Here is an 11,845-nt window from a genome sequence, read left to right on the forward strand (position 1 = left end):
AGAAAGAAAGAAAAAAAAAACACCCTCAGTTCCTCTCTGAGGAACGTTGTTTGAGTGAAGTGTTGACTGGGCAGTGGCGCCCCCTAATGTTCAGAGAGGGGTGCCTGAAATCCACAGCCCCTCCTCGCCAGCCTTTGCGACACCTGTACCTAGCCCCGGAGCAGCAGCCGCCACCGTGAGCGCCAGCTGCCCGTTTACAAAGGTGCCCAAGCTCTGCTTGCCACAACAATGATACTGTCGGCTCTGACAACTGTCATTATAGGAGGAGCTCAATAAATTGGTCTATGTCTTTAGGAACATCACCCCTCTTCTTTCTTACACTTCAATTTTCATTCTTTGAGTACGAAGTCTTCCCTGACCTGGGTGAAATTGAAATGTGCACGGGTAGAGGAGGTGGTGCTGTGCGCTGCCACTGGCGAGCAGCTCAGGCCTGCGGGAGACACAGTGCTCCTGGGAGCCCCGGCCATGCTGCACTCTCACGTTTCCAGCTAGTCTGAGCCTTACTGAGTCCCTTATACTGGCAGCTGGACATGGAGGGCCTCATTTCACTTTTGCAAAAACCCTGTGCAATATCATTTTACTCATTGTACAGATGGGGAAACTGAGGCTAACTGGTCCATCGACTTTCCGAAGGCCACCTAAGCATGTCCTCAGGTGTCCCCGAACTGAAGCCTTCCCCAGATGTCCCACCACAGTTCTCTCCATCTGCCCCAGCACGCACACACACACACACACACACACACACACACACACACACACAGGGAGCCATCCGCTCACTGGAGTCACGACTGTCCCAGCCTCGCCCCCTCCTGTGGGAATGAAGAAGGGATAGGTGAGGAAGCACTATTAAGTACCTACTGTGTGTTACAGGTGCCCTCCATGATTCATAACCACCCGGTAACGGGACTTTCAGTCCACTTAACAGCTGAGGAAGCGGAGACTCCAAGAGCTGGGAAGGGGCCGAGCTGGGCCAGGAGCAAGGCTGACCCCCTCCACCACCTCTTCTGAGTTCTCCCTGGGGTTGCGCCTGCGCCCTTTGCTCGCCTCTCCTCCAGAGTCTGAGGTTCCCTGCTAGAAACGGGACCAGACTCTTTCCATCCGGTTCCCAACCAGGTCAGAAGAAGAAAAAACAAAACACTGGGAAGAGTTGGATTCCTAGTTCTGTGTATGTAGGAGTTGCTACGCCCCATACCCACCCCCGAATCCCCAGCTGAGCTCCCCCATAGTGACAGTGTGAGGCTCTAGAATCAAGGCTGATCACACCCCCTCACCACGCAGGGGTGCCTCTGTCCTCTCAGCAGCCCCAGGCCTGGTCTCTGTGTCCTGGAGCCCATCCCCCCCCCCTCCCCAGGAACCTGTGCTCCCTAAGGCAGCCGTCTTCCGCTGGGGATGATGCCCAGGTCAGGCTTGTATTCAGAGGCTCTTCTCCCGATTTTTCTATTCCCAAAACTTATCTTCCAAGTTCACTCCCCCTAGGAATGTCCTGGGGGAAAACTGTGCAGCCCCCAGAGCTTGCCTTGGCTCTCAGGGCCTGGTGACACTTTGCCAAGATGAATAGGGAGCCAGGTCAGCCTTGGCCTCCATGGCAACCACAGCCCACCAGGCCAACTCTAAGGAAAGCAGGACAGTGCAGTGGAGAAGAGGGCAGGTTCCGAGGGCCAGCGGGCAGCCATGGGTGCAGATTTGGCCTAGCAGGTCCCACTGCTAGAGAGACCTGGGGCATGTGCCCGAATCTCCCCAGAAGAGGAAATGGTAACGCCTCCCTCCCTGGGCCCCTACGAGGAGTAGATAAGCAAGCTTCCGAGAAGCACAGCCCAGTCTCTAGTGGGTGCTCAATGAACATAGTTATTATTATCATTAGCACAGTGTGGGGCACAACGTGGGCACTCAGGAATGGTAGCCCTTGTATCACAGCCAACGTTCCGGAACTACGAGTCCTCTCTCTTCCCTGGGCTCCTGACTGTCCACAAATGAGGCTCCGAATCCTCCATCCAGCACCTTCTCTGCCAGCACAGCCCCAGCCTCTTGCTCCAGCCTCCTTCCCGCCCGCCTGCGGTCCCTGCTCCAGCCACTCGGAACCCCACTGGGTTTCCTGCTTACTTACCACGAGTCTGTGCCCTGCCTCTCCCTTCTGCCTCCAGCACCCTCCCCTTCCCGTGGGGGATTTCACCAAAGCTGAGCTCCTCTGCGCCTACCCCCGTGAACCCTTCCTCACTTTCCCGCCTGCCAGCGAGACCTGCACCACAGCCCCTGGCCGTTCCCCTGATCCCGGCACACAGGAAGCCATGCTGTCACTTGGGAATTCGATCTGTGGTCCACTAGACTGCAAACTCTTCCAGGCAGTTTGTCTCCGTGTCCCCAGAACCCACTGGGCATGGAGTCCAGCGCACAGTGGGCGTCCGCAGATGCCAGTCCCAGCCTGCCGCCCACCCGTGACTGACTCAGGGGCTGGAGGCATGGCACACATGCGGGACGCGGGTTGGTGAGGGCAGCGGAGCAGCAAGGTTTATCTCGGACCCCGGGGATGGCAGCAGGGCGAATCTCTGAAACAGGGTGGGCAGGCTCAGGGTGCAGCCAGCCTGAACTGAGGGTCAGGGGCCCAGGGCTCCTTCACTCCCCCAGGGGCACAGTGTCAGCGGCGTGATGAGACACCCCAGGAGAGGCCAGAGCATGGGGGCGGGCTCCCCTCCGTCAGGCCAGGGCAGAGCTGGTGCTGAGGACCCCATCGTTCTGGCTGGGGTGAAGGTCTCAGGGACGCCTTTGGGGGCCAGAGTTACAAGGGGAGGGGCTCAGCCCATCCAGCGCGTCCATCTGGTGCGGCCACGTGCCAGCGGGCGGAGTCCCACATGCAGAGCTCCCTCTGGGCTGCAGGAGGTGGAGGCCCCGGGCGGGCGGGCGGGTGGGCGCGGCAGCAGGGGGCCCTGGGGAGCCTAGTCCAGTGGCCCCTGGAAAATGAGGCGGACGCAGCCGTGCTCGCCAGTGAGCCAGGCCCCACAAAAGGGGCAGGCGGCGTGGAAAGCGTGGGTGCCATGGGGCAGCGGTGTCTGGGCCCAGTAGCGGGCAGTCTTCTCAGAGCAGACGTGGCCGCAGGGTGCAAAGGCGTGGCTGGGAGGCCCAGGGTCCAGGCAGAGGCCGGCCTCCTGGCCCAGCCACAGGGGCACGTAGGGCCCCACAAGACGGCAGAGAGGACACTCGCGCTCCTGGGGGCCCCGCTCTCGCCGACAGCCCCAGCCGTGGTAGCCGTGGACGTGGCCGCAGCGAACGTAGACCCAGGGCTGCTGCTTGTCGGGGGCCGTGCGGCCACGGGCCGGACTGGGGAAGGCCAGCGTGCTGAGGCCCACGGGGCACTGGGGCCGCGCCGCGTTCGCCTCCTGCCGCTGGGCCTCCAGCTGCTTCAGCGTGGGCGCCCGCAGCAGCCCCGCCGGCGTGCGCCACAGCAGCGTGGCCCCGCACAGGTCGATGAGGGAGCCGTCCTGCAGCACGTTGGACTCGCTCTCCACCTGCCAGGGGAGCAGAAGGGGCTCACTGCCCAAGGGGCCCCCCGAGCCCCTACCGTCGGGCAGCTGTCTCCCCAGCCTAGCCACCCACCCACTCCACCGCACCTCCCTGGAGAGGAAGCTCTGGACCGCCAGGGCAGGCTGGGGCAGGCCTGGGGACGAGGACGAAGAAGGGAAGGATCAGGGTCGAGGACGGGGGTGGGCCAGGACGCCTGGTGGGAGGGCAGGCGGCTGCTCCCAGGCACATGGTGTCCCACACGCTCAGCAGAGCGTGGGCCTCGGTCACCTCATCTGTCAACCCAGGAGGGCTGGACTTAAACGGATTCTTTCTAAAACATTTTCCCACGCTCTTCCCTTAATGGCAGAGGCAGGGAACTCTTCTCTCGGAAACACTGGGGACAGGCCAAGGCAGCTGTCCCCAGGGCTGAGGCTGAAGCACCAAGTCTAGAACCAGACGTCCTGGGGGTGAATTCTGGCCTCACGGCTTCCTAACTCCGTGTCCCTGGCCCAGCAGCTCCACCTCTCGGCGTCTTCATTCCCTTACTCTCCAGACGGATCCCACTTTCCTGCAGGCCAAGTGCTTCTCGGGATCGACCCGTGTAAACTTGGAACATGCTGGAGCTCAGTGTGTACTAGTGAAACGTTCACCCGCCTAGCCTTTTCAAACAGTATTTTCCCGAACCTCCCGGTAGGACGGACGCGCTGGAAAGACAAGCCTCGCTCTCCCTTGGGCTCCGCCTCTGCCTGCCTGAGGCGCTCACACCCAGGAAGGGCTCTCACGGCCCATTTGCGGGACTTGGCCACGTGACCTCAGCAAGCTCCGGCCTCTGTCTAGGACCCTCTCGAGCCTCCTAACCTTAGTTCCCCGCTCGGTGCCGCATGCGGGCAGCATTCCCCGTCACCTGCGTGGGAGCTGCTCCACGGACGCTCTCCCACTGGGAGAGGACAACGAAGCTCAACCCGGCTGAACGCGACAGACGCGTTACAAACTGCCAACACTTCAGGCTACAAACTGTTCACACAGGGGCCAAGTGTCACCCTCAGCAGAGGGTGTGATTTTTTTTAAGCTGCCGGCATCCCCCAAGCCGTTTGGAACTGCATGGGGTGTTTGTGGGCGCTCCACTTCCTACTACCCCGTGGCTGCCAACGGGGGCGATGCTTGGGGGCCACTAGCCTGGCTCCCTCCACGCAGCAAGTGGCACACGCCCCCAGGTGGAGCCTGCTGGGGCACGCTGCCGCAGGAGGACTGGAGATGTCTCCTGGCTCTCGCAGGGGGATGGGCAGACGTGGCGGGCCCGGGAAGGGCGTGGTGGGGAGGCAGGGATAGGGCACCACCTACCAGCTTCCCCCGCTGCTGTGCCGAGCGGCTGTCCCTCAGCGTGTAGACATTCCCGCAGACTGAGATCTCCCGCCAGACGCCGGGGGCCGAGTCCTCCGAGAAGCCGCCCGCGGGGTGCATCACCAGGACCCCGTTGGTGGTTAAGCCGTCCATCAGGCCGTCGGGGGTCCGCCATTTGGCTGCCCGCTCCTGGGACCACATGTGTGATCAGACCGCGCTACCAAGGGGTCCCCCTGCAGGTCCTGAGCCAGGGGTGCCGCCCCTCTACCCTCAAGGTCAGAGGTGGCCCAGAGAGGACTCAGATTGGCGCTACCTGACCTCGGGCATCGTCTGACCTCTCTGAGCCTCACCTGGCTCATTTGTGAAGTGGGATGCTGATCCCTGCATCGGTCACAGTTATGATTACTGTGGGCTGGCCCGTGGACCTCAGAAGGCTGCTCCTCCCCAGCCTGCCCCTCAGCTCACTCCCAGAGGAAGCGCTGACCCCCGCCCGGGGGCTCACTCACTCCAAGGAAGATGTTGCTGGAGGCATCGAAGCCAGCGGCATAGATGCGGGCAGTGTAGGGCGGCCGGCGGTCGCACAGGATGCGGCAGGCATAGCGGGAGATGGTGCTCTGGGCAGACGGGCCCTCAGCCGCCCCTCCTCCAGGGGACGTGTCTGTCACCACAAAGTCAATCATGTTCTCCGTGGAGCGGCCGATCTGTGAGGAGGGGGAGGGCAGGCACGGGTGCTGTGTTGCGGGTCAACCCCACGGTTCCTGCGCCCCAGGGTTCCCGGCAGCTGCTCCGCACGCAGAGTCACCAGACAATGAGGGGCGGCACCATCCCGAGCACCCAGGGGGTTCCAAGTCCAGTTGGCAAGGTCTGGGGCTCCTTCTTCTTCTCCCCCAGAGGCCTGGGGAACACCGCACTCAATAAAAACTAACAGATTTGCTGCCTCAACAGGGAAAGGGTGACACCCAGGGTCCGGGAGTATCTCGTATCAGCAGCACAGAGTGCATTTTTAGTGAGTGTTTACTGTCAGCCAGGCACCGTGCTACAGGCTTCCTGTGCAGTGTCTCAGTTCATCTCCCCTACCATTCTGTGCGTGGGCACTCTTCTGCCTGCCCCCGGCCCCCGAGCCATGAGATGACCGAGGCCTGGAGAGGTGAGGCAGCTCTTGCCCAAAGTCGCCCAAAGTCAGTAAAGGAGCTAGCGTCTGAACCCCAGCAGCGTGACTCGCACACGGCACTCTGAACCCCTGAACTATGTGCCCTTCCACAATCGGGGAGTCCTGTCTCGGGCCTGAATCTTGATACGGCTACTCCTTCCTGCACGGCTCTAGGAAGTCAACAGCCCTCACTGCGACAACCTGCTTCTTCATCTGAAGGGTGGTCGGCTGCACCAAGGGCCCCGCAGCACCCTCCCCGTGGCCTTGGCTCCTCCGACCTCGCCCTGGGAGGCCTGAAGCGCTGAGCACTGAGCCTGGTGGCCAGGAGGCCCGCGGAGGGGCCCGAGCATACCTGGAACATGTCCGTGTCACTGTCGTGTGTGTACTCAACTATGACCGAGTGGCTCCGGGACAGTGTGTACGAGATGCTGTGCTGGCCCCGGTTACTCAGAGCCTGGTGGGGAGAAAGGGGAAGTTACTTCCTAGGGCGCACGGCCGGCCGCGAGATGCGTGAGCCTTTGAGCTGGAAGCTGGAGCCCGAGACCAGCGGACATGCCCGGGGAAGGGCAGCTCCCCGCTCTGGGGAGGGCATAGTGTGCGGCTGGCCCTTTATACAGGGTGCCCCTTACTCGCTCCCTCCGGCCACCCCAGCAAGGAGGCACGGTTGTCGTTCCCACTGTACAGCCAAGAGCACTGCGTGCAGCTGGGGGAGAAGACACTGGCCGAGAGTCGCAGACCCGGAAACAGCAGAGCTCCGGTTCTAACCCAGAGGCCTTTCCTTTGTCATTGCTGTGACCGTCACATCCCCTCTCTGAGCCCCTGGCTGCCTCTAGAATCATGCTGATCGTTCCCATCCAAAGGATGGGGCCTGGGGGTCAAGGAAATGCACTGCAAGCTGCAAAGGACAGCGCGGGCTGCAAAAGCTGTCCCATCAGCACCATTTCCCTGGCAGCCCAAGAGGCAGCGTGGAAAGGTACAGGGGGCTCCCCGGCTCCGGTGGGGCTTGGGCAGGGAGGGCAGGGCCGGCGCCCTGGCGTGCTGGGACGCACTGCTTGCCTTGGAGACGAGCGGCGTGGAGATGTGGTGCATGACGTCCGGCTTCACTCCGTTGGCGTGTGGCCGGCGGCTCAGTGCCAGGCGGCTTCGCCGGCGGCCCTTGTCCCCACTGGACAGACACCCGTTGTAGCTGTGGATGCGGGGAGTTAAGAAGAAAAGGTTGAAGGAGAGAGAGAACAAGCGAGCCCGTGAAAGACTAGGAGGAACTGCCAACTTCTGGGCAGCCCCTACCTTGATACACATGCCCTAGAACCACCCAAACCGGAAGACCCTCGTATACATCAAATCGGTGCCTCTGGGAAGTGGGTTGGGGTCTGAACATCTTCAAAAGAACTTTTGTTCAATTAATCAGTGTATGCTGAACCCCTGAGCTGCGCCCAGCCAGGTGCTGGGCGCCGGGGTGGCAGAGGGGACGCGCCACAGGTCAGTTCTGTGCCCTAGTGGTAGGGGAAGGAGGTCCTCAGCTTTTCAAGGAAACCGGCTGCCACGTGCCATGACCCAGACACAAGTCAAGTGCTCCACAGGCCCAGAGGCAAGAGAAGAGAATTCTGGCCCCCAGATCAGGTGTCTAGAGCGGGAACACCTATACTGGGCCTCGAGGAACCGGAAAGGAGTCACCTGTAGCAGACTGTTATTTATGGCATCACAAGTACTACTGGGAACCAGAACGACAGAGAGGAAAACCAACCCACATTGCCACAACCTCCATTCACATCGAAATTCTACCCTCCTCCCCGGCTCTCATCCGGGGGAACGATGCGGAGGGCAACGAGGGGGTGAGTCACAGCCTGCCCGCGGCCGTGTACTGGGGCCTCCCGTGGTTCCCGGTGCCTCCACACTCTTAATTACCTAATGGGATCTGTGCAATGTCCTGCCAGGCAAGTATCTTTCTTCCCATTTTCCGGATGAGGAAAGTTGAGGCTCAGGGAGGTAAAATGACTTGCCTGAGGTCCCAGGCTAGTAAGTTGAAAAGTCCAGATTTGAACTCGGGTCTGTCCGACTCCAGCCTCTCTTGCGGAAACCCTTGTGGAGGGAAGGCTCACTCCGAGCAAAGGCCCTGAGGCCGGCAGAGTCTGGTGAGAACAGGGAGGGCTGACTCGGGTGGTGAAGTGCAATAGTAGGCGAAGAGGGGGTGAGCAGAACGCCCCCGGAAACCAGGCTGAGGAGTCTGGACTTCTTCTGTGAGCAGTGGGGAGCAACGGAAGGTCTGACAGAATTAAGAGCTGCCAAATACAGCCGAGGACCCCTTGAGTCAGACTCTTCCGGTGAGCTGGTTACAATACAGACTCCCCGGCCCCACTCACGGAGATTCTGATTCTGCGGGTTTGGGATGGCCCTGCCACTGGGTGCCTTCAGTGAGTTCCCAAGGTGGCTCTGAGGTACAGCCAGGGTGGGTTTCACTGCTCTGCAGAGGACCACCAGCTGTCCGGAGGGCCTGGCCCTGGGGGCTTCGCTCTCCCCCATCAGTGGTTTCACCCTCAGCTGCAAAGCCAGCTCTGCCTTCGGGACACCAAGCAGCTGCTATTCCAATGCAAGTACCCTTAAAGAGACATCACTTTCGCTCTTGTAAGCTCCTTCCACAGGTGGGGGTGGGGCAGTTCAGGACGCGGGCCTGGCTGAAACCACGGCTTGTCTATTTACCACACTACCTCCATACAATGGGGCTAATTTATCAGGACCTGCCTCGTGGGTTCATTGTGAGAACTAAACGAGATAAAGCATTTAAAATTGCTTGGCATAGAGGTTGGCTTATATACAGAAAGTCCTTGATAAATGTTAGCTATTATTATTATTACTTTTTTATCCTCACCTGAGGATATTTTTTCAATGCTTTTAGAGGAAGAGGAAGGAAGAGAGAGAGGGAGAGAGACGTTGCTTGCCTTCTCATGCGCGCCTCGATCAGGGACTGAACCCGAAACCTGGGTATGTGCCCTGACTGGGAATGGAACCCGTGACCTTCCTGTCCACAGGATGAAGCTCCAACCCACTGTGCCACGCTGGCCAGGGCTAGTATTATTTTTTTTAAGAAAGTACACAGCGTGTACTTGTCAACAAGCAAGTAGCCATTATTATTTTTACAAAATCACCATAATGATAACACAGCCTATCAGGCATTTGCTCCAGGGCAGGTGGCAGAGACGAAGGCCAAAAGGAAGGACTAACGGGAGAGGGAGAGGGACCTGTGCCTGCGGGAAGCGCGAAGAGGGAGCCGCAGGGACCCTGGTCAGGCAGAAACCAGGAGGAAGCGAGGTCTACCCAGCCACCGACTCACATTGCCTCCTTTCTCCTGGCCTCAGTTGGCTCATCTGTAGCCTGAGGGCCAGCTGTGGCTCAGTGCAAGCGCACTAGACCTAGAGTGAGAAAGGCCTGGGTCCAAATCCCAGCCCTGCCACTCACCAGCCGTGTGCCCTTGGACCAGCCACTTGCCCTCTCTGAGCCTCGGTTTCCTCACCTCCTTCCTCACAGCATCTTTGTGAAGATTGAAATGAAACAATGTCCATGAAAGGGCTTGGCACAGGCCTGCCTCCCAGGACACTTGGTACGTGCCAGGAGCCGTTCTACGTGTTTACAGAGATCACCTCATTAATGAACCCTCTGAGGTGTCCTCATCCCTGTTTGTAAAAGGGGAAGACGAAGGCACGGGGAAGCGAAACAACTGGCAAAGGCAGGATGTGAACCGTGCGGTTTTGATGAGGAACCAGAATCCTTCACGTCAGTCCCCACACACACACACACACACACACACACACACACTTTCCGAAAGGCAGCGGTGTTAGTGTTTTCTGATTAAACTGAGGTGGGCGATTCAGAGCTCTCGCAGTCATTTATGAAAAATGGGAAGATACAATAATGACTATGAATCAAGGAGGGTTTGGTCAGCTCTGTCTCTCAGCTGGGAAGGAAGGTAAGGAGGGACAAAGAGCAGAAGAAGGTGGAGAGCACCGAGGCCCTCGGTCCGAGCGCCCCGGGGGGTGCCTGGTGCCCCACCCCACCTGGACCAGGGACGCTCACCCCAGGACGATGAGTTCACCATACTTGATGGGTTCCTCGCCTGGCTGCGCATCTTCACCAGGAGAAGAGAGGACGCAAGAGCCCTGATTCCCAGGGCGCTGGAGGTCTGAGGTTCGGGGGGACCCCACTTCAGGATTTCCTTCCAGCACCATTCTGGGCAAAACGGGAGAGGAGAAAAATAATTTTGCAGCCTCCCACCCCAACCCTCCCTCCTCAGGGCCAGATCTGGCCTGCTCTGCAGGGCCACCTAGGCTAAAGCCGGGATGACCTTTCACCGCCTCTGTTGCTATGGCAACACTTCACCTCTGCCTCTCCTAAACTGCCCTGGGTTGCTGGGATACCAAGGAAGGAAGTTGATAGGTGGGATGGAACCAAGAGGGAAAAGCCACACAAGAGGGTCAGAAAATTTAGTGGGGCCAGAGGAACGAAACAACGTGGGGTGGCCAGAGGCTTCCTTTTTGACCATGACCCCAGCCTGGGGTGTTCTTGGAAGAGGGGCACCCTAGGAGTTGGGGGCCCTTACTCCTTATCTTAGACTCAGTGCCTGGGTTTAGCTGTCAGCCACAGGACCTCTAAGTCACCCTTCTGTCAGGTTCTTGGAACCTGTCTGCCCTTCTTAATCTTTCTGCCTCTTTGCAGGTCTGGCCTCCGTCTGTCTGTCTGTCTGTCTGTCTCTTTCCTCAATGACTCTCCGCCCTTCCCACCTCTGTCCTTTCCCCCATCTCTCTTCCCACCTTCTTCCCCATCTTCGCTTGTCTGGCGAGCTCCACCTTCCTATCCATCTGCCTCAGTCTCCCCATCTTGGCCTCGCCCTGCGGGCAGGCCTCTGGGCCCCTCCCGGGTGGTGCGCGCCCCTTTTCTCCCTCAGGTGTCTGTCTGCAGTCCCCGGGCTGCCCGGGTCTCCGGAGGCCTGTGGGGGCGGCGCTCCCCCCTCCAGCTCCGGCTGCAGCAGAACCCATCTCCGCAGGAAGCCTGTTTGGAAAACATCCCCGCGCAGGAGGGACTGCGCCGGGGCAGGCCAGCGCCCCGGGCCCGGGGCAGGCACAATGACGGCCCAGCGCATACGCAGATACACACCCGGCGGCCCCTCGACACAAACACGCGCGTGCACGCACAGTCCCGCACAGCCCCAGCCCCGCGAGCGGTGCCAGGACGTGTGGAAAGCCCACCCCGGCCCCGCAACAGCAGCCGTTAGCGCCCAAACAGCTTCGGGCGCGCGCCCTCGAACCCACTCCCTCAGCCACCCCCAGACACGCAAACACGCCCCCCGCGCCCGCCAGGGCCCGCCCGGCGCAGCCCCCGCCCCTTCCGCCCCGGCGGCCTCACCTGGCCGCGCTCCGGGATCCGTTCGGCGCCGCTCTCCCCGCGCCTCGCCCCTGCTCGGCCCCGGAGCCGCTGCGGCGGGATGGGCCCGGCCCGCGGCAGCTCCGCGCTGCCTCGTCACAGGGACACCCCGGGCTGAGGGAGGGGGACCAGCGCTAACCTCCACGCTCCACCCTCTGTACCGCTGCCCCGCCCCGATGGCCCCGCCTCCAGAAGAGCCCCGCCCCACTTTAGACTCCGCCCCCTTGCGGCTGGGCTTAACCCTAACTGTCGGAGCCCCGCCCCTCTGGGAAGACCCCGCCCCCGTTCCGACCCCCGCCCCCAGCACTGGAAAGCCCCACCCACCGCTGTCTCAAGGAGTCGGTCGACTACAGTTGCGGATTCGGGGACTCCTGGATACCCCGGTTCGGGCTCCACAGATCTCGCTATCATTTCTGGGGACTTCCCGGGTTCTCCCAGGGGCCCACC

General features: G+C 60.7%; 1 protein-coding gene across 5 annotated transcripts; it reads right to left on the bottom strand.

Moving 5' to 3' along the window:
- Window positions 1–1,832: 1,832 nt before the first annotated feature.
- On the bottom strand, window positions 1,833–11,537 carry PELI3 (pellino E3 ubiquitin protein ligase family member 3). Of its 5 annotated transcripts, none has more exons than XM_045854982.1 (8): window positions 10,055–10,187; window positions 9,440–9,511; window positions 7,987–8,115; window positions 7,043–7,172; window positions 6,339–6,440; window positions 5,343–5,537; window positions 4,837–5,025; window positions 1,833–3,500 (listed from the first exon to the last, which is right to left on the bottom strand). In XM_045854982.1, exons 4-8 carry the CDS (start codon window positions 7,073–7,075, stop codon window positions 2,931–2,933), a joined length of 1,089 nt encoding a protein of 362 aa, XP_045710938.1. In that variant the 5' UTR covers window positions 7,076–7,172; window positions 7,987–8,115; window positions 9,440–9,511; window positions 10,055–10,187; the 3' UTR covers window positions 1,833–2,930. The 5 variants fall into 5 exon arrangements, with proteins under 5 accessions (XP_045710938.1, XP_045710936.1, XP_045710934.1 ...); XM_045854980.1 differs by having other exon boundaries at window positions 7,892–8,115; XM_045854978.1 differs by lacking the exons at window positions 7,987–8,115; window positions 9,440–9,511 and adding an exon at window positions 11,381–11,537 and having other exon boundaries at window positions 10,055–10,207.
- Window positions 11,538–11,845: the final 308 nt, after the last annotated feature.

Source organism: Phyllostomus hastatus, unplaced genomic scaffold (assembly GCF_019186645.2).
Source record: "Phyllostomus hastatus isolate PE091 unplaced genomic scaffold, TTU_PhHast_1.1 phas_scaffold_11, whole genome shotgun sequence".
Taxonomy (NCBI): Eukaryota; Metazoa; Chordata; class Mammalia; order Chiroptera; family Phyllostomidae; genus Phyllostomus; species Phyllostomus hastatus.

What these genes read in the sequence shown, in the direction of transcription:
- PELI3 (XM_045854978.1), bottom strand. Translation starts at nt 10,206, where the DNA reads ATGGTGCTGGAAGGAAATCCTGAAGTGGGGTCCCCCCGAACCTCAGAC. An exon ending in CCACGCCGCTCGTCTCCAAG is followed by an intron (nt 6,441 to 7,042) that starts GCAAGCAGTGCG and finishes TCTCCCCACCAG; the next exon opens with GCTCTGAGTAACCGGGGCCA. An exon ending in CACAGCAGCGGGGGAAGCTG is followed by an intron (nt 3,501 to 4,836) that starts GTAGGTGGTGCC and finishes CTCCCCTGGCAG; the next exon opens with GTGGAGAGCGAGTCCAACGT.